The 18716-nt window shown below is 31.0% G+C and overlaps 1 protein-coding gene across 1 annotated transcript; it reads right to left on the reverse strand.

The window, feature by feature from the left end:
* Positions 1-5815: 5815 nt before the first annotated feature.
* LOC127727077 (uncharacterized) lies at positions 5816-18203 on the reverse strand. Its single transcript, XM_052234497.1, has 7 exons — positions 18031-18203; positions 14953-14994; positions 14473-14542; positions 11669-11803; positions 11028-11084; positions 6906-7041; positions 5816-6002 (listed from the first exon to the last, which is right to left on the reverse strand). The coding sequence occupies exons 3-7, from the start codon at positions 14533-14535 to the stop codon at positions 5881-5883; spliced, it is 513 nt and encodes a 170-aa protein (XP_052090457.1). The 5' UTR covers positions 14536-14542; positions 14953-14994; positions 18031-18203; the 3' UTR covers positions 5816-5880.
* Positions 18204-18716: the final 513 nt, after the last annotated feature.

Raw genomic sequence — 18716 nt, forward strand, 5'->3', positions numbered from 1 at the left:
AGGATGATATTGTTTTCTACACACTGTGTCCTTTTGAACTTACACGTTCAATCCCATTCAACGTGGTGGTATTAATATAGTACAACAAATACAAAGTATATGCTTACTTCATTGACATGTTATCGTCCTGAATATGCATTTATATATAATATATATGACTAGGCGTTCAGCAACTAGTAATCAATCAATCAATCAGTTTATCAATCAATGAATCGAATTATAGAAGACGTTGTTGATACTTCAATGAAAACGGCAATTATCCAACTATTGCTGGTGTCAATCAATCACATATAAATAACATGGGATGTTGGTATATGGAAATAAAAACAGCAACCAGAATATTTAACACTATATGCTTTGCACATTTGTTTTTACCATTTTAAGTAGCCAATTGGATAATCCTGGATTAGTTATTTTCATACACGGCTTTGAAAACTTGGATCTTTACAATATGATCATTTTAATGACAATTCTAAAGATCTACTGCTAAATCTTAGATCAAAATGTCTACAATTTTGCAGCAACATTAAGACCTTTGATCTTTCTGCGATTTACACTACTATTCCCCATGCTAAATTGAAAGATCGACTTCACCATCTTATTAAACAGAGCTTTTTCTATAAAAAAAGGAAATCGTAGATATAAATTTCTGTTTTTTGTGTTATAATTCTTATTTTGTGAAGAACCACGATGGTTCTATCAGAAAATATAGTGAAGATGATATTATCATAATGCTGGACTTTATCGACAATATTTTGATTTTGAAGGATTAATATTTTAACAGACAATCGGTATTTCAATGGGTTCTAATTTTGCACCCCTTCTGGCCGACTTGTTTTTGTGCTTGTATGAAGCAAAATTCATTAAGAACCTTCTAAAAGACAAAAAGAAAAGGCACCTTGCAAAATTCTTTAGTTTTACTTTCAGATATATTGAGGATGTCCTATCACTGAATAACCCATATTTCGGTCAGTACTAGCACCTTATATATCCCAGTGAACTTGAAATTAAGGATACTACTGATACAAGACGGACTGCTTCATACATTGATCTTTTCCTCAATATTGACACAGATAGACGAATTCACACTCAATTTCCCATTTCTCAGCAGTAACATACTCTCTGCTCCGTCGTATGGTGTTTACATATCTCGATTGCATAGTGCCTTTTCGCACTATACGGGCTTTATATACAGGAGTGTGCTCCTTACGCAGAAGTTGGTCCTGCAGAGTAATTATGAGGAGGAAAGATTAAAAATGATATTCCGTAAATTTTATGGACACAATCACGAATTGGTTGATCTAAACGATGTGTCTGTGTCTAAACTAGTAGTAAAAGAGGGGCGAAAGATACCAGAGGGACAGTCAAACTCATACGAAAATAAACTGACAACGCCATGGCTAAAAAATAAAAAGACAAACAGACAAATAAAAGTACACAAGACACAACATAGAAAACTAAAGACTAAGCAACACGAATCCCACAAAAAACTGGGAGTGATCTCAGGTGCTCCGGAAGATTAATTAGATACTGCTCCACATGTGGCACCAGGCGTGTTGCTCATGTTATTACAAAATCCGTAAATAGTCTTATTCGGTAGGTCACATTCGTGAAAAGGGAAGGGGATTGTAGTTACGACATAAGGAACATATCCGATATCATCTGTGAAACGGTTATTCCATAACGGTCAACCAACTCGTGATGGAGTACGTAAAACTTACGAAGGGATGATTTCAACTTCACCATTTGGAAATCTTGGTTTAAAACTTGTTTGTGAGCAGCAACTCTCTATCAAGAAAAGCATGATAGGAAATACAAGCCCGAGAATATCGTATCAATTGGGAGATATATACTCCTTATGCAGGCGCTGCTGGAATGTTGCTACATAGAAATGGAAAGTTAACAATTGGGAAGCTGAAATCATCTCTTTTGTTGCAAAGTTTTGTTTTCAACCGACCCTCATTGGCAATTTCTAGATGTAAGTCAAGATATGAAGCAGGTGTAACTGTATCTGTTGTATCCTTTGTCTCTAGTTCGATGGGATAGATGCGTTCAACATAGTCACCAAATTTTGAATTATGTATTGAGAGAACATCATCTATATAGCGGAAAGTAAAGTTAAAGGATGTTGCTAATTTCTTATCTTTCTTCCTAAGAAGTTCCTGTATGAAGTCGGCTTTATGATAATAAAGAAACAAGTAACTAATGACATTTTTGCCACGTCTAAGATTGTGGTTTTAAATCTATGTCGTATGTCTGCTAAGTACCGAACGTGACCTATTCCCGAATATGACTGTTATACCAAGTGTGAATTTGCATTGCTTTACGACGTGTCTCAGTAGTTATTCATCCAATATACATGTATTTATTTTTTATGTTTCTGTTATGGTTTCGGTTGGATAATGTGTTATATCTTATCGTTTGTAGTCCAAATAATTAAAAAAAATAGCCTTTCAATACCATCATTGTCGTGAAAATTGTTTGGACTGGTGTTGTGAAAATAATGGTGTGAAGTTCCAGATTACTTATAAGTTACATAGTGCGTCACTGTTTGTGATGTCCTGTTGCGTCTGTCGTTGATGGAAGATGTTCTTTGCTGTTCTGCAGTTTGCAGATTGTGTCGACTATTATATTAATATGTTGTGCATTTCTCTGTGATGAGTGTTCTTGTGTGTGTTTGTGCTGTATTTCTGTCATGTAGTATTGTCATGTTAGTGATTTTGTTAACATTGCCATAAAAGCGGGAGGTTTAGCTAGCCAGTAAACCATGTTCAACCCACCATTTTTTTCTTAAAATGTCCTGTACCAAGTCAGGAAAATGGCAGCTGTTATCAAATAGTTCGTTTCTTTGTATGTTGGCGTTTGTTATTGTTGCAGTTCAGTTTTACCCCTCATACTTAATGTGTTTCTCTCGGTTTTAGTTTGTAACCCGGATTTGTTTTCTCTCAATCGATTTATAACTTTTGAACACCAGTATGCTACTGTTGCCTTTATCCATTATTGTAAAAACGAAAGCAAACTCATATATATCAGCAAGCATAGTTAATCATATAATGACGTTGTTATCTTGTTAATCTGATAATATTAGGTATGTTATATAACTTGGTTTTACAAATTAAATTAATTTTTGGAAAGTAGATTTTCATTTAACATCATTCTCAAGTAAAATGAAATGACATTGTCACTTGGTTTCATATACCCGCTTGATTGACTACAAATATGCAATGCAGTGGTAAGTAACAAGGTTTGTAACCAAGACAATTGTGCACGAGTTAGTAGTTATCAAAAAATTGAAAACAATACGTTTAATAATTTCATGCGTCCGAAGCGCTTTTCTGGATTTACCTTCATCAGGAACGCTCAAAGCCAAATATTTGAAATCCGAGGGATGTATAAGTACCGAAACAGTTGAAGAGCTATATGACAAAAATACCTAAAACAAATAGCAAAATTCATCTAAGGTCAACTTTGCCTGAGGGAGTTGAAACCTTAGTTTCTTTATAATTTCAAAATTTGACAACGGACAATTTTAGAAAGGTTTGATATAAATCATGTCAGTACCGAAGTACTGACTACTGAGCTGATGATACCCTCGGGGACTGATAGTCCACCAGCAGAGGTATCGACCAAGTGATGTAAAAAATTGAAAACAACACGTTTACTAATTTCATGCGTCCGAAGCGCTTTTCTGGATTTACCTTCATCAGGAACGCTCAAAGCCAAACATTTGAAATCTGAGGGATGTATAAGTACCGAAACAGTTGAAGAGCTATATGACAAAAATACCTAAAACAAATAGCCAAATTCATTTAAGGTCAACTTTGCCTGAGGGAGTTGAAACCTTAGTTTCTTTATAATTTCAAAATTTAACAACGGACAATTTTAGAAAGGTTTGTTATAAATATCAAATTATTATTAAATGTTATCGACTCGAATCAAATACGTTGTGAATTTCAGGTATTTGAAGAAAAATAAATAGTTTCTATACAATTTTGATAATTAATTGTTCTTTGTGATATTGTAAATTGTATTTGTTTAGAAAATATTTAAATGAAAAAGCCGTTTAATCCATACGCATTGTGTGGAAAAGACATCATATTACACCAAATTTGTATATATGCGTTTTAGAAATGATCACTATGTTACACAAACAACGTATATGTAGGGTGAGACTGGTGAGTGATGTCTTAACTCGAACTTGACAACTACTAGACAATACAAACTACTGAACAGAGTTACATGGAATGAACATGTCTAACTTGACTGCAATCAATCTGTCTGAACAGTACTGAATTTACCGCATTGGATGAATCTTTCAATTCAGTTTGTGATCAAAATTGGTTTACTAGTAGGGGACATTTACCTAGTCACGGATTATAAGCAAGAGATTTAATTTTGTGGTAGAATTTCATTTGTTTTTCATCATTTATCCAAACATCGGTTTATTTGGCATTTTGTTGTACCTACAGAACGTTGCATCCAGTGTGTGTGTTAAATTAGACTTCATTTTGATTTTACAAAACGGAGGTCCAAATGTCCATGTTATATGTAATTGAATGGCTAATATACAATTTAAAAGAAATACATACGTTAGATAATCTATATTTTGTTGTAGGAAACAAAAGGTGACCAGAAAACAATATATTGCATTGATGTGTTTTAAATGTTCATTTAAGGAATACAAAGAAGATGTGTATTTCCTTTAAAACGGATTCACAAGGAGTATAGCATATCTTTTCGTAATACTATGTATATTCAATGGTATTAAGGATATTTTTGTGAAGTCAGGGCAGTTATTAAAATCTGCTTTTAAAATATTTACTGTTTTGTTTCCTCCTTTGACTGTTTCACATTTTGTCATGTCAGGGTCAATTAAAGTTGAACATACGATATAAGTTTTGTTCATAATTGAAGGCCGTACGGTGACCTATGGTGTTTATACATCAACGTCATTTTTCCTTTAGTGGATATTTGTTTCAGTGGCAATTATATCACCTGTTTTCTTCCTCGTTTTTATTAAATGTCTACTGTCAACTTGTTGAATATTCTCTTATATTTTGGGAGTTTGTGTATGAAAGGTGCAATGTGTATACCGGTGTAAGTAATAACAGATGCTATTATGAGATAATATGTTTGTTTCCTTCATATGAATTGCTATCAGTTACATCATTGATGAATTCAATTCGTTGTGATTACCATGAAAATCCACTAAAAAAACTAATGTCTGCTTTATAGCTAGCTCAAAAATGTCATGTTTTATTTGTTTTTGGGGTGGGATGTTCGCTGCTCTGACCGTTTCGTGCTATATACAGTTCTAAAATCTTTTCATACAGTTTTCTTTTCGTAAATTTGCAAAAAGGACGTTCATAGAGATTTTCCACAAGTTTGAGTACACCTTCTACATGTTCTAACCAGTTGTATTTTGTAAATAAAATGAAGATAAGATTATGATTGTTTCATATTTATTTGTAAAAGGTAATAATTATAGTTTAAATTAAACATTCGTCTTACAAGTGAGAGGTTAAGCTATCTATGAAAGCAGGTTTAATGCGTCATTCAAGTGAGAGGTTTCGACAGATATGAAACCAAATTTAATCCTTAATTTTCTACATCAATTCTGTTTTTAATTTTCCTCGGAGTTTGATATTTTAGTTATTTTACTTTTCCTAAGTATGATTTGAACTTGCTATAACATTTCAATAAAATAAAACTTATTTATTTTAAACTAACGCAATCAGATCTGAAATTTTTCTTTTCGATATAACACAGAATCCGTGAGAGACGCACTGACAAACACATTTTCAAATACATATAATAAAAAAAAAAGTTGCGAAAAGACAAAAGTACTGAATCTATGAAGAAGCACTCATATTTTCCAAATCAATAGCATCTAAAGACTCTGTACCAGCAGATATAATATATGTACCCCAACCATCCTATCCTTCTGTAACATCGACCAAGGTAGTAATAATAACAACATGACCTTTTTTGGATGCCGTGTTCTGCAAGTAAAAAGTGAAATGGCTAAAATAGAAACTGAATTAGGTAGTCAATTCGAAGTACCAAAGTCAGTCATAACGCACGGAGAAAACATTTTTTACTGTAGAATAACCCGGAATAAACAAGGTTCGAATGAAATTAAGAAAAATAAAGTGAGGGCCAACTTTGTATGAATTATGGAATATGATTGGTTTACTAGAAGGGGGCATTCACCTTGTCACGGGTATCAGCAGCCCAGTAGTCATCACTTCTGTGTTGACATGAATTATCATTGATATGGTCATAATCATAAATTAACTGCTAACAAAACTTTACATTTTGAAATACTAAGGCTTTTCTACCTCAGGAATAGATTACCTTTAGCTGTATTTTGGCAAAACTTTTAGGAATTTTTGGTCCTCAGTGCTCTTCAGCTTCGTTTTTTGATTAGCCTTTTTTAACTTTTTTTTATTCGAGCGTCACTGATTAGTCTTTTGTAGGCGAAACGTACGTCAGGCGCAAATACACATTTTCAATCCCGGTATCTATGATGAGTTTATTTGCAAAGTTTCAGATGGTTGGTCCCAATAAATGTCACATTAACCTTAATTACATCTGTTTGGCTTGCTCACTCAATTTTATCAATATAACCGAACTATGAGCAACCGTTTCACAAGTGGAAGTTAGCTAGCTTTAAAAACAGGTTAACCTATGAAAATTTGTGCCTGATATTTTTTTTTTTTTTTTTTTTTTTTTTTTTTATTTTTTTTTTTGTGGTTTTGCGGGACTGCTAGATTCATTATTAGTTTGTTGTTTGCAACACGTTTGTTGCAAATATTTTGAATACATTTAAGCGGAGCATCCAAGAACTTCATTTCTTTGGAAACTCTAAAGTGGTCGATTGAATTGAAACAAGAAAAGCATACGTGTGTTACAATGAACAGCCTTAACATAAGCAATATCCAAATCTCCACATTCTTCTTTGATTTCTGTTTTGGTGTCATTTGGGATGCTTTCGTTATCTTCAAAAGCTTCATAGCATGTTTTGGAATCTGGAGTATCCTGTAAAGATAATGAACGAGTTAAATAATATATATTTAGTATTATCTCGCATCATATGAAATTGGCATTTCAATTTTCATTTCATTTAACTAAAATAATTTTGAGTTTAGAGAGTCTTTAAATATGCATATTTATATTTGCATAAGAATGTATGTTCTCCATTCATAGTCGATGTTAATTGTTCAAGATATGGGTGCCAAAAACATGAAAAAGCGAGGTATTTTTACAAACTCTGAAAAGTGACATCTTAAAAATCTTGTCTCCTTTATCATTTATTGAAGCAATACTAAAATAACTTACATTTTTAACCTTTAAAAAAAAGTAAAATCACAAAAATACTGAAATCCAAGTAATATTCAAAACGTAGAGTCCCTAATCAAAATACTTTAGAATGTCCTTGAATAATCACAATGTATACATACATTGAATAATCACAATGTATACTTTGATCTATAATGGTTTATTTCTATAAATTTTGACTTGGATGGAGAGTTGTCTAATTGGCACTCGTATCACATCTTCTTATATCTATAAAATAGTTACTTTAATACAATTTGACAAGCCTTTTTCAAATGATTGTTATAGTTTTTCTCAAGTTGTGCTGTTTCGCCTTTTTCCAAGGTTTGTAGAGGGCTAGTCGCTTCCTATCATGTTTTACCCCTCCATATTCTATAAATGCACTCCGTAGACCAGAAGCAGTACATCAGTGGTTATCAAAGGTTGATGTCTTTTCTATTTCTTTTTTCATTTGCATTCATACAACTTCTCCTTATATTATTTTATTATGTTCATTTTGAATTAACAGTCGTTTAAAAAGTTCCCTTATCAAAGCATGAAAATCTTTTTTATCACAAATTTAAACTAATATGCAAGAATTTAACCTTTCGTACTTTTCTGCTTCAAATATTTGTTTGTGAGTTTAAGGTATCATACAGTTACATTGAGTTGCCAAGTACTCAAAGACATAATGAATATGCTTATTAAATTTCGATGTATTAACAAACTTTAAAATCAATTTAAAAAAAGAATATGTATAATTGATTTTTAATTTTTGGTGTTTTAATGCAACTTTTAAGCACCGCTTTTGGGCTATTTCGTGGCAGTCAGTTTTTTATTGGTGGAGGAAGCCGGAGTGCCCGGTGAAAACCACAGACCTTCGATAGGAAAACTGACAATCCTACTCAATTAAGATTGACCCGCACGAGCGGGGTTCGAACTCACAACCTCAGTGTTGACTGGCTAGTAATTACAGTAGTAACTACTTAGACCACTCGGCCACCGAGACCCCTAAAAAAATATGTATAAAGAATACATTTAAATTTGCATATATATGGGTGAGCACCGCTGTATACTTAATTCAACCGTTACTGTTTAAATATAACCCACTATGGGTAGTCTTTAAAGATCGCGGTTTACCGTCAAATGTAAAAATGATTTTCGCAAAATCTTTAACTTGGGCAGTTTCATATGTGAAGCTATACGTTATTTATTTATAAATGTCAAGCTGTCAAAGGAACAAAACACATTCCTATTGATAATTAATCGAGATGTGTGCATGTGTTTCAGTCTATAAAAATGAACCATGGTATTAAAGAAGCTCAAATATTGATATTTGCATAGCATAACGTAAATACAAATTAAATGCATGTAGATATTTTACTTACAGTTTGTTTTACAAAAAGATTTTTAAAAAGTTTTTTATGTTTTGTGTTAGCGGAAAAAATAACTGAAAATGTAATTTTTAACATTTGTTAGACCGACTTATATACCTATATGGAGTTTTTTTTTTCTTTCAGCATAACATAATTCTCTATTTTAGGTCTTTTTTTTTCGCTGTTTAAAATGCAAACTATAATATACTTTAACATGTAATTCGGTTTATAGTTATTGTGTGTTGTAGTTTATTGTGGTTTATTGTTTTATTTTCTGCGTTTGTTAGATTAAAGGCAGAAACAATCCTTTATTTTTTCTGAGTTTATTTGACTGAAATAACAAAAATTGTCGTTGACGCACATTCTAACTTTCGAATTAAATAATGTGATGTTTTCATTACATTTTTGCTACAATAAAGGGACATTATGCGAGATGAATTGAATAATGCAAAGTTTTCATAGCACTTTAAAAAAAACAGATTTAACACATTCGGCTGAAGGATTTTTAAAATCTTATTTATTCACGTTTAGTGGAAACCATAATTTAAAATTTCATCTTCTTCTTCATCTTCCAGTTAAGAAGCTGCAATCAACTGTCTGATTATTCTGTCGCTGTGTTACATGTACATGTATCTCAATTTTGTAATCTTTTCGAGCCCGTTCTTAACTTGTTATTTCTATATTATCTATCTATAATACATTTTATTCCATCAAATGAATAAATGACAAAATAATCTTATATTCTGTAGAAATGCAACCACATACTAAAAAAAAATGGATTTGTGCGGGTATAAGATTTAATTATGATTCTCGGTTTAATCACATGTATTGTCAAACAAAAAGAGGAAAACAATTATTTGCATAAGTTCGTTCGAAAATTGTTGAAAAATAATCTGCTTTCCGCTATAAAAAGTTTAAAAAATAATAATAAGACCATACCCCTTTCATAAATTAAGTTATACGATAAATTACTAACAAAGTGACTTGTATTTTGCATACACCGTAAAAATAAATTTGTGTGTTGCTTCATGCAGTTACAATAATATTTTTATTGTAACTGGATAATGATTTCTTAAGTGTATATCCAGATTATAATTAGCGATTTGTATTTCACATTTAATGCATAAATGAGTCGTAGAGCGTATTAAAACCTGAACTAATTATATTTAGACAATACTGGGACATTTTTATGAATACGTAAAGTCTGAGGCGTATTCCAGGTTTTTAAATGCTCATTAAACATTACCAAGTATTGTCTGACCAATTTAGGACATATTCACGCTCTCGAGTGACATAATAAAATTATAAACGCTTTTCTGGCGCAAATACAAAATTTCCATCATGGTATCTATGATGAGTTTATTTAGCCTCTCATTGTCATAATCAAATTTTGATATTACCTTACTTTAAATGTTAACATGGTTAGTGAAAGTGATGTGTTTTAATGGTCGTTTCGTTTCAATCAATGGAATGAAAGAGCAAAGAGATTGTGAAAACGAAAAAGGATATTTTTTTTCAAAAATGGAGATGTCTTCTTTTTCAGGTACAATTTAATCTTATACATATCGAAAATTCCTTTGTTTTAAAAAGCACACCATGTTATATAAATCATCTTTTCTAGAATTGTACAATTTTTTAATTATGAAAAAACTGCATAAATGAATTTTAATTTACAATCGTTTCCTCATCAGATGCTTGTTTTCCTTTTTAATGTTTTTTTTGGGGGTTTTTTTTCTATTATTATTACTATCATTACTGATGAATTATTGGGTTTTTTCTCAAAAACTTTTTTTTTTTATCAACAGTCATTGATTCTAAAATCATTTATTTTAAGGTCTCGTCTAAAATTAGATTCAATATTACATGTGTTTTACCGACACCTTTGCCTCCTTTTCAATTTTCTTTTTTTTTCTTTTTTTTTTATTCGGAAGGGTCTATCTATGTACCATTAAATATCATCTACAATGTTAAAATCGCAACTAAAAATGCTTTTATAGCTTTATAGTTCTATTCTCCTGATTTCATTTGTAATAGCCAGACAAACAACTGTACTCATTATTTTGTTTGGCTCTTTCCTTTTGAAATTGCATTGAGGGATTGTACACATTGAGCAGTTTTAAAGAGTTCACTTTCATAATTAATCTACAATGAAAAGTCATTTATGTATAGCATTTTAAAGTGCATTTTAAGCCATGTTCTATGAAAAATAGAAGGAAAAATGCTGATTTTCCATTGGACGAGAATGGGTGCATATGTTCTAATCTAAAAAAGAATATCTCACTTTATAGTGCTCAGTTTCTTTTCCATTCAAAACGTATGTTGACATTCACTTACATTTACCTCATAAAACTGAACATTGCAGGTTCTGTTATACTTGATGATTGAATACTCCTAAAGCAAAGAAAAATGAATAAGAATGCTTGATATAAGTGACCCTTTTTAACATTATTTTAAAAGATACAAATGAAAAAAGATTATTAGCCATGTCGTCCAACAGACTTAGTTTTGTTGACAAATAAACAAAAATTGTACGTATATGTAACTATACTGTTCACATATGTTAATTGATAAAATTGAAATGACGACTGAATATTGAGGATATAATCATTTGCATGTGTATCCTTCGTTTTAATATTACATTATTAGTACATGATGGTTGAATAGTAATTAACTATTAATCATTTTGATACATTAAGGTTTAGGTATGATAAGAGCTATCATTTGCCAATCAGTGGCAAAAGCTATCTCATAAAGTATGTAAGATATCAGATATCTTATAAAAACTGGATTATTCAAGATATTTTATATATTATATGAAATATCTTGAAGTTAGAATAAATAGTAAAACGGCTTGTCATAATTTATGAATTTAATGCGTTCTAAGTTGTGTCATAAATGTACAGTGCTTAACAACATCAAGAATTTTTTTTTTAAATAACTATAAATCACTAAATGAGTCTTAATAGTCAACTTACTGTGTCTTTACTGTTAATTTCGTCTGCCAGTATAACACCATCTTTCTGGATTATTGCAATATCTGTGTTCCCAATTTGAACATCAATGACGTCATATTCCTCACCTTTATTATCTTTCAACACGTTTTCTGATACCTTCAAAATTACATCTTAATAAGTTGCTGTTCATTTTTTTCAGAGTGTTCAAACGTAAAAATGTATGTGCAAATAAAATAAAATAAATAAGTTTTTGACATGCATGGCTTATCACATTCTGCATCTATATGATGACAGTTTATGTTCTAGAATTTGATGAATAAAGGCAACAGTAGTATACCAGATCAAAGGCAAATTTTGCAAAATAACGAAAAATGTGTTTATTTCCAAATCAAAGATCCCAGAGTGAATCAATGTTGACTCCACAAAATGCCAGCCTTAATGACCTGACAACAGTATCGTTACTGAATCTAGCCTTTTCATCTAAATTTGGGTTTTTAATGTAAAATTAGAATAACAGGTAAAAAAGCTTTTGTGAGACCTCGAAATTGAAAGTATTATCCTTTTTCTTTTATTTAACTATTGTTAATCAATAAAAAATCACAAAAACAATAATTGTGCATTGGTACTAGCTGTTATCAAAGGGAGACAATTCAATCTCAATCTCAATGTGTTTTAATCACAGGAGAGATAAATCTTGTTACATGAGGAGTTATCTCATCAACTATAGTCTATTTTTTAAAACATCTTCTAGGTATTTAGTTTGCTTACCCATGTTTTTGTAATAAGTTCCTCACTTTGAAACCGCAAAGTAAACTTTAATAAAAACCCTTAATATTTATTTGCTATGTAATCTTTGTGGATTTAAAAAAAAAAGATTCATTATAGGGTAATAAGGGTGCCATCAAATAAATAGGCAAGGATGACAATTTAAGACATTGAAACATTCAAATTCAATTGAGTTTATGAAAGACTGATTCTTTTTCAATTTATTCTATAGAAAATTTTAAAAGTGACTAAATTTATGTTTGCATATAGGAAACAAATCAGGTAGTATAATATATTTTGTGGCCAAATGATGGGTTGTTAATGGGAGCGAGTCATTGTAAAACTGATAAGGGGGTGGACAGAATTATGGGAACTATGGAATGAGAGGGCTGAAAATGGGAATTGGATAAATGAAAGCTGGAGTCAGGGTGGTGTTAACCGTGAGGAAAGGGTTGCTAAAACTGGGATAATTCATGTTGACGAAAAAATAGGAGTGCAGAGGAACAGAATACGGAGTGAAGTAGGAGTTTGGGGAGGGAACTGGGAATCAATGTTCCCTGTCACCCCTTACTAATAGCCAAAAAAGAAAAGGGGTTGGGGTCATGTATGTATATGGAGCAATTCTGCAGGGGATGCGAACCACAGCTTGTTCTAGTTTGTGAACTGATAAATAAGATGCTTAATGTAATAGCGCTATTTAAATAAAAATTAAAATTAAAAAAAACTTACAAAAAAACAATGAAAACATTATATAATTTATTAAGTACAATTTGTATCATGTAGACCAAAAATAATGGAGCATTGAATGACTGCAATAATTATCGTTTTAAGAACGCATAAGGCAGATGCACTAATCTCATAGGGAGATTTTGGAAGAGCACAGCTTCCCATGGTTGGACTGAACGTTAGTCCACAGACAATTCATCGATGATGATGGAAGTTTACAACCACCTTGACTGGCTATAAAGCCTTCGCCTAGTCAGCCCTGCATAGGGCCTTTTAATGTTTTTAAAGAATTTAATTCCATATTATAATTCCAAACAATTTATATAAAATGATTAAGTCTTTCAACGAAGGTTATAAATGATTAGCAAGGATGCAAATACTAAACTTTAGAACGTAAATAAATATCTTTAACAAATGAATTCAAAATAGCAATATCTATTCAATTTAACAAATATGTACTGAATAAGTGTCATGTAAATCTTTAAATATAGAAACACGCAATTTCTATTTTTTAAACAAGGGAAACAACAATTACATGATAATCCTATCTGCCACATGTATTTAGAAACAATTTGTTTTTATAAACAATTACTAATTAGAAAAAAAACACACAAACTGAAGATAACATGTGTTTTAGTTGCAACAATTTTATTGTTAATAAACAACTGCCAACCTGACAAGAAACAAACACTGGTTTGGAACAAACTATACACTACGAACGACAACTCGACCTAGTGTGTTACTCTTATTTGTTGATAATATAGATAACAAATTATTTTTAAAAAGCGGTAATATGTAGCAATTTATAAAAATCAGAATACCGTAGTAAAAATTATCAGGAAATTGATCTGCTTTGCTGCCCGGAGATGCAGATACTTGAACTTGTACAAAATCATGTTTTCAGGGGAAGTGATGAATTGTCCTTGCCAAAATAACAATTAATTCAGGTATCTAACATTGCTAACATATATTGATACCACGATAATACATTGGTAATACTGTCTTGTTAAATATACCTTATTGTCAAAGAATGCAGCAATAGTGTCGTCATCGACGGGCAAAGAAAAAACCGTGATGATCATGCATGCAATTCCGGAAATTGACCGTCTCCGAAAATATTAAATTCTAAAATTAAGTTATCGTCCTTTTCGCGCCAGACGACTATTGAAAAGGCTACTGAATCGCTCTGAATACGTCAGTTTAAAGGTTTGGTTAACTTTTGAGGTGAATGACGACATTTTGTGCTTTGTATAGAATATTACCATAAACGTTTGTTTATGTTATTCTAGTACTTTTTAATTACATATAACTACAATATAAAAAAAAATCACTACCTTGGATGTTTCAAACATACTGGCACTCAACACAAAGTACGATAAAACTATCCATCCATACATGTTTCCACTACAAAAGACATTTGATAATAATATAATAAAACCTGTTATGATTATCAATATTTTCAAAATGTAATTCACTTGCAGAATGACACAATAGCTAAAAAATTTACTTTTGCTTGTTATGTATGATCATTGCGACTTTTGAACTATCTATATTCCTGACCCTTATTGTGATGTACTTAACATATTTTGATCCGATCTAAGAATGCACATATTGAATTTAGTTTAAGTCACTATAACCTTCTGTATATGCAATTTACAAATAATTTGTTGTACTTGAATGTAGGATTGATTACTCTCAACTAAATAATGTATCTGTTGATGTGTAGAAAAATATATCATCGAGTTAAAAACAAACTGTTAATGAATAAATATACTTAAAACTGTTACAAAAAAAGTAAAAAAATACCAACTTACAATCTTGAATTTACAGTTGTTCTTATTTATGGTTTAAATGACCTGTAAATGTGAGAAACTATGTTAAAGATGAAACGGACGCTAAAATAAATGGTAAAAAACTTTTAGATAAAAGATTTGATAAACATTATTCAGTTTACAATAGGATACTTTTAGTTTCATTGTATAACTTACTTTACACCAATTCCAAAAAATATGTCATTCGCAGATACGTTTGATAAAATAAGAGAGATAATTTGCTGATTCCAGTTTATAGAATGTCACTTCATGTGACAAAAAACATTGTTCTTTTATTGTGAAAAATACTTGATTTTGAACCGATACAATTTTGTTTAACCCTTTTTCAGGGTCACTTGCCTTACATGTATCCAAATTCAAACGACACCTAGACTTTATCATGTTACCTTATACGATTAATGAAGTTATGACATATTAATCAATAATTCAAACATTTGAAGATGCAATTACTCTTTAACAAAAGTAATCGAACTATTTTAAAATCAAATGTTTAAATTTGTTGTTTAAAAGACCTCAACATTATGCGCCAATTTTAAGTCTTAATTGTTCCGTGTTAGAGTGGTAGTGGTAATAAGATCAAAGATGTAGAAACTCAAATTTCAGGCTAAAATGTATAAGCCATTAATATAAAGGTAATGTTTCTGTTATTGAGTTTAGGGGCATCCGATACAGTTTCAAGGCCGTTAACATTTGGCGCGACGTTGAGAGTTTGAATTCCCGCACAACCTCACTTTTTGCCGGACGTTATGCATTTAATTTTCCGTAATAAGAACAATATTTTGTACAATCGATGCTCCAATTTATGTTTCTTACACATGTTAACTTAAACTCCCTTAAGATTAGTGCATTTGATTCTAACAGGATAAAAGTCTAATAAAATCATAAGAAATTAAACACATATTACTGTTTCTGATGTTCCTCATTTTGAGGATTCTGTGAGATCTTCAACAAAATATCGAATTGTGAGCAATTTCAAGACGACTGACCCTTTTGGTGTTTCTAATATAATGCATGTTAATTATTATTTTTTATTATCATTCATCATCAATGATCGAATGTTGATTTGGATCCGATTTTCTGACATTTTATTACAGCACAGAAAGGCAAAGTCAATATCAATTTGTGTTAGTAATTTTAAAAAATTAATTTCCTAACGGAACATTTTATTCCATTTATTTATGTAAAATAAATAATGGTATGTCGCCAATATTAACGATTATACAACTTTTAATAAAAGAACAAAATTTACTTTAGAGGAATAAAAAGGATCAAAACCAACACCAAAGTTATGATGGATGTTAAGGTAACATGTCCTGTCTTCCAGATATTATTCGATCGGTTTTGCCAAATAAAAAAAAATTAAAAAATTAAAAATTATTGTAAAGTTTCTCTGTCAGGTAAAAGCCTCCTTTAACAAATTGAGGATTCTGCTATATAAGTTTTTTTTCTGACAAGTTCGTTTTGCAAGAAAACACCTCATATAAGTAACCTTATGCTGTGATCCAATGGAAATAAGTATATATCAGTGAACTTTAAAAACTGGTTAAAACAGTAGGAGCGTCGAAGATTTTTTGAACTGTAATCATTTGACCCGGATTTTATGAATAAATGTGAAATTCTTGAGAGATTAGAATGTGAATAAAGAATTTTAAGGGGTATGTTCATGAAACAACCGCCCTCCAACCAAAAAAAAAACCAAAACATCTAGAGTTCAACATATGGTCTAAAACAATACACGAGTAAGGTACCCGATGTTAAGTTCTAAATTGACGCGTGAGTCTTTAAATTTAGCCGTAAAAAATATAAACAGTCCGCAATAACTATGCTTGAGATGTTTCCCACTTGGATCACAAACGGAGAGAGGTATTTATGATACACATGATTTTATTTCCGAAAATAATATTACCAATGTATAAGTAACTCTTTATAAGCAATATTTATACATCTGAACAGTGTCTCCGATAACTTGCAGTGGCGGGGGACATCCAAATTGTCTGACAGCGACGTCGTGCATTTTCGCGCTAACGTTCAGCTTATCAAAAGGGGACGCAATCTTTAGGATAAATCGCGATTTATCTTCGAATCCAAAACGGTGACATCTATTTTTGTATTTGCTCTTGAGTAAGCATCACAAACAGCAGTTTATGTAGAAAAATTACAATAAAAGAACCCCTCGATTTACACATTTTAAGGTAAAAAAAATATCCTACTTTGAGCATCTTATCCGTAATTATTAGCATAGCTTGAAAAGGTTAACTAGTCATTCTTGAAAGCATTTATTTTTCACTAATTTTCACTAATCACAGCATCAAATTAAAACCAATCTTATCAATTTATGACGAAGAATATCTACTCAAAAATTTTTATAACTTTGCTACACTTTACAAAAGTGCAAAATACCCCAATTTTCAGCCTCAATTTTCTGAAAAACAAGCACGGTGACATATGTTTTACTTGGTCATTTCTTTTATAACTCGCCCAGACCTACAACATATTTCAAAGTTATAAAAATGACATTATAACATGAAACTGTATCGAATGCCCTTAAGTTTATTTTTTAGAGTAAAATTAAGATTTTCTACATTAACAAAGCAATATTTAAGGACATGGTAAATTAATACAAATCTTTCATTTGATTTAAAGTTTCAAAAAAAAGAGTGTGTCTTTTTTTTTTTTTTTTTGATAATTTTACTAAAAAACTAAACTGATCATTTTTTGATTCTATAAGGCTGAATACTCATGCGCTACCTGAACTAGTCGTACGTGTGCAAAGCCATAAAAAGTACCTACTTTTTATTGAAACCTGCTTACAAATATGGCGAGAACCTGTCCGTTGTTAGATTATTCTGCTGCATTTATTCTTAAGCTGTATGCCATTTACAACAAAAAATGTTGTATAACACATAATCTACCAAGCACTACCTCACTAAAATGCTGACTAATGATTGACTTTCAAATAAATTAAGCATGAAGTATACATTTGAATAACTTATCGATCTAAAACATCGCTGAAACAAGAAACTGTTTATTAATAATCTATTTAATATTAATTTAACATACCTTTTCTTGCCTTTGCTGGATGTCTGAAGATTATATCTACAGTTTAATATAGTCATCTTCATATGTTCCTTGTTGTAGTACCAGCCAATCAGAACTTTCTGACTTTCATACTTTGAAGATATGTCGCAAAAAAGTTTTGTTCCTGATTCAATACTTAGGAGAGAACTTAATACATGTCATATTTTTCTTTACTACAAAAATCATGAAATGGGAAAAAAAATGAAAAATGGTTTAGGTAAATAACCAGTTTAAACGTAAACTCATTAATATGCAGTATTTCGCAATAAAATTAAAATTACTCCTTCTTCTTCATATTGAGACTAATGCTTGACAACTGACAGTGTAAATATATCACAGGCTATGACGTTAACGCCTCTCGTCTCTAAAGGTATCTATAAATCAAATGAATTTCTAATATAACGCTTCATTTAAAAGAAAAACTGTGTTTGAAAATAGATTTGTACCTTCTCTCAAACAGTGGGTCTTTTGTTTTAGAATGAACATGTTTATCAATTTGTGTACCGATACTTTAATTATAAAGCAATGTATTTTTATCCTATTTCTAACCTATTATTCATTTGTTTATGTCATGACGAGAAGATATCGCAAACCTAAACTGGCCTTTTCATCTATGTACATTTTTATTTTTGGCTGTTCTTGTAACCAAATGATTGATTGATTGATTG

This window comes from Mytilus californianus, unplaced genomic scaffold (assembly GCF_021869535.1).
Source record: "Mytilus californianus isolate M0D057914Y unplaced genomic scaffold, xbMytCali1.0.p SCAF_19, whole genome shotgun sequence".
In the NCBI taxonomy this organism is placed as follows: domain Eukaryota; kingdom Metazoa; phylum Mollusca; class Bivalvia; order Mytilida; family Mytilidae; genus Mytilus; species Mytilus californianus.

Coding starts and splice junctions, on each gene's coding strand:
- LOC127727077 (XM_052234497.1), bottom strand. CDS start 14,535: ATGTATGGATGGATAGTTTTATCGTACTTTGTGTTGAGTGCCAGTATG. Junction 11,085..11,668: donor AAATTAACAGTAAAGACACA/GTAAGTTGACTA, acceptor TCTTTGCTTTAG/GAGTATTCAATCATCAAGTA. Junction 6,003..6,905: donor GGCTGTTCATTGTAACACAC/GTATGCTTTTCT, acceptor TTTTACTTGCAG/AACACGGCATCCAAAAAAGG.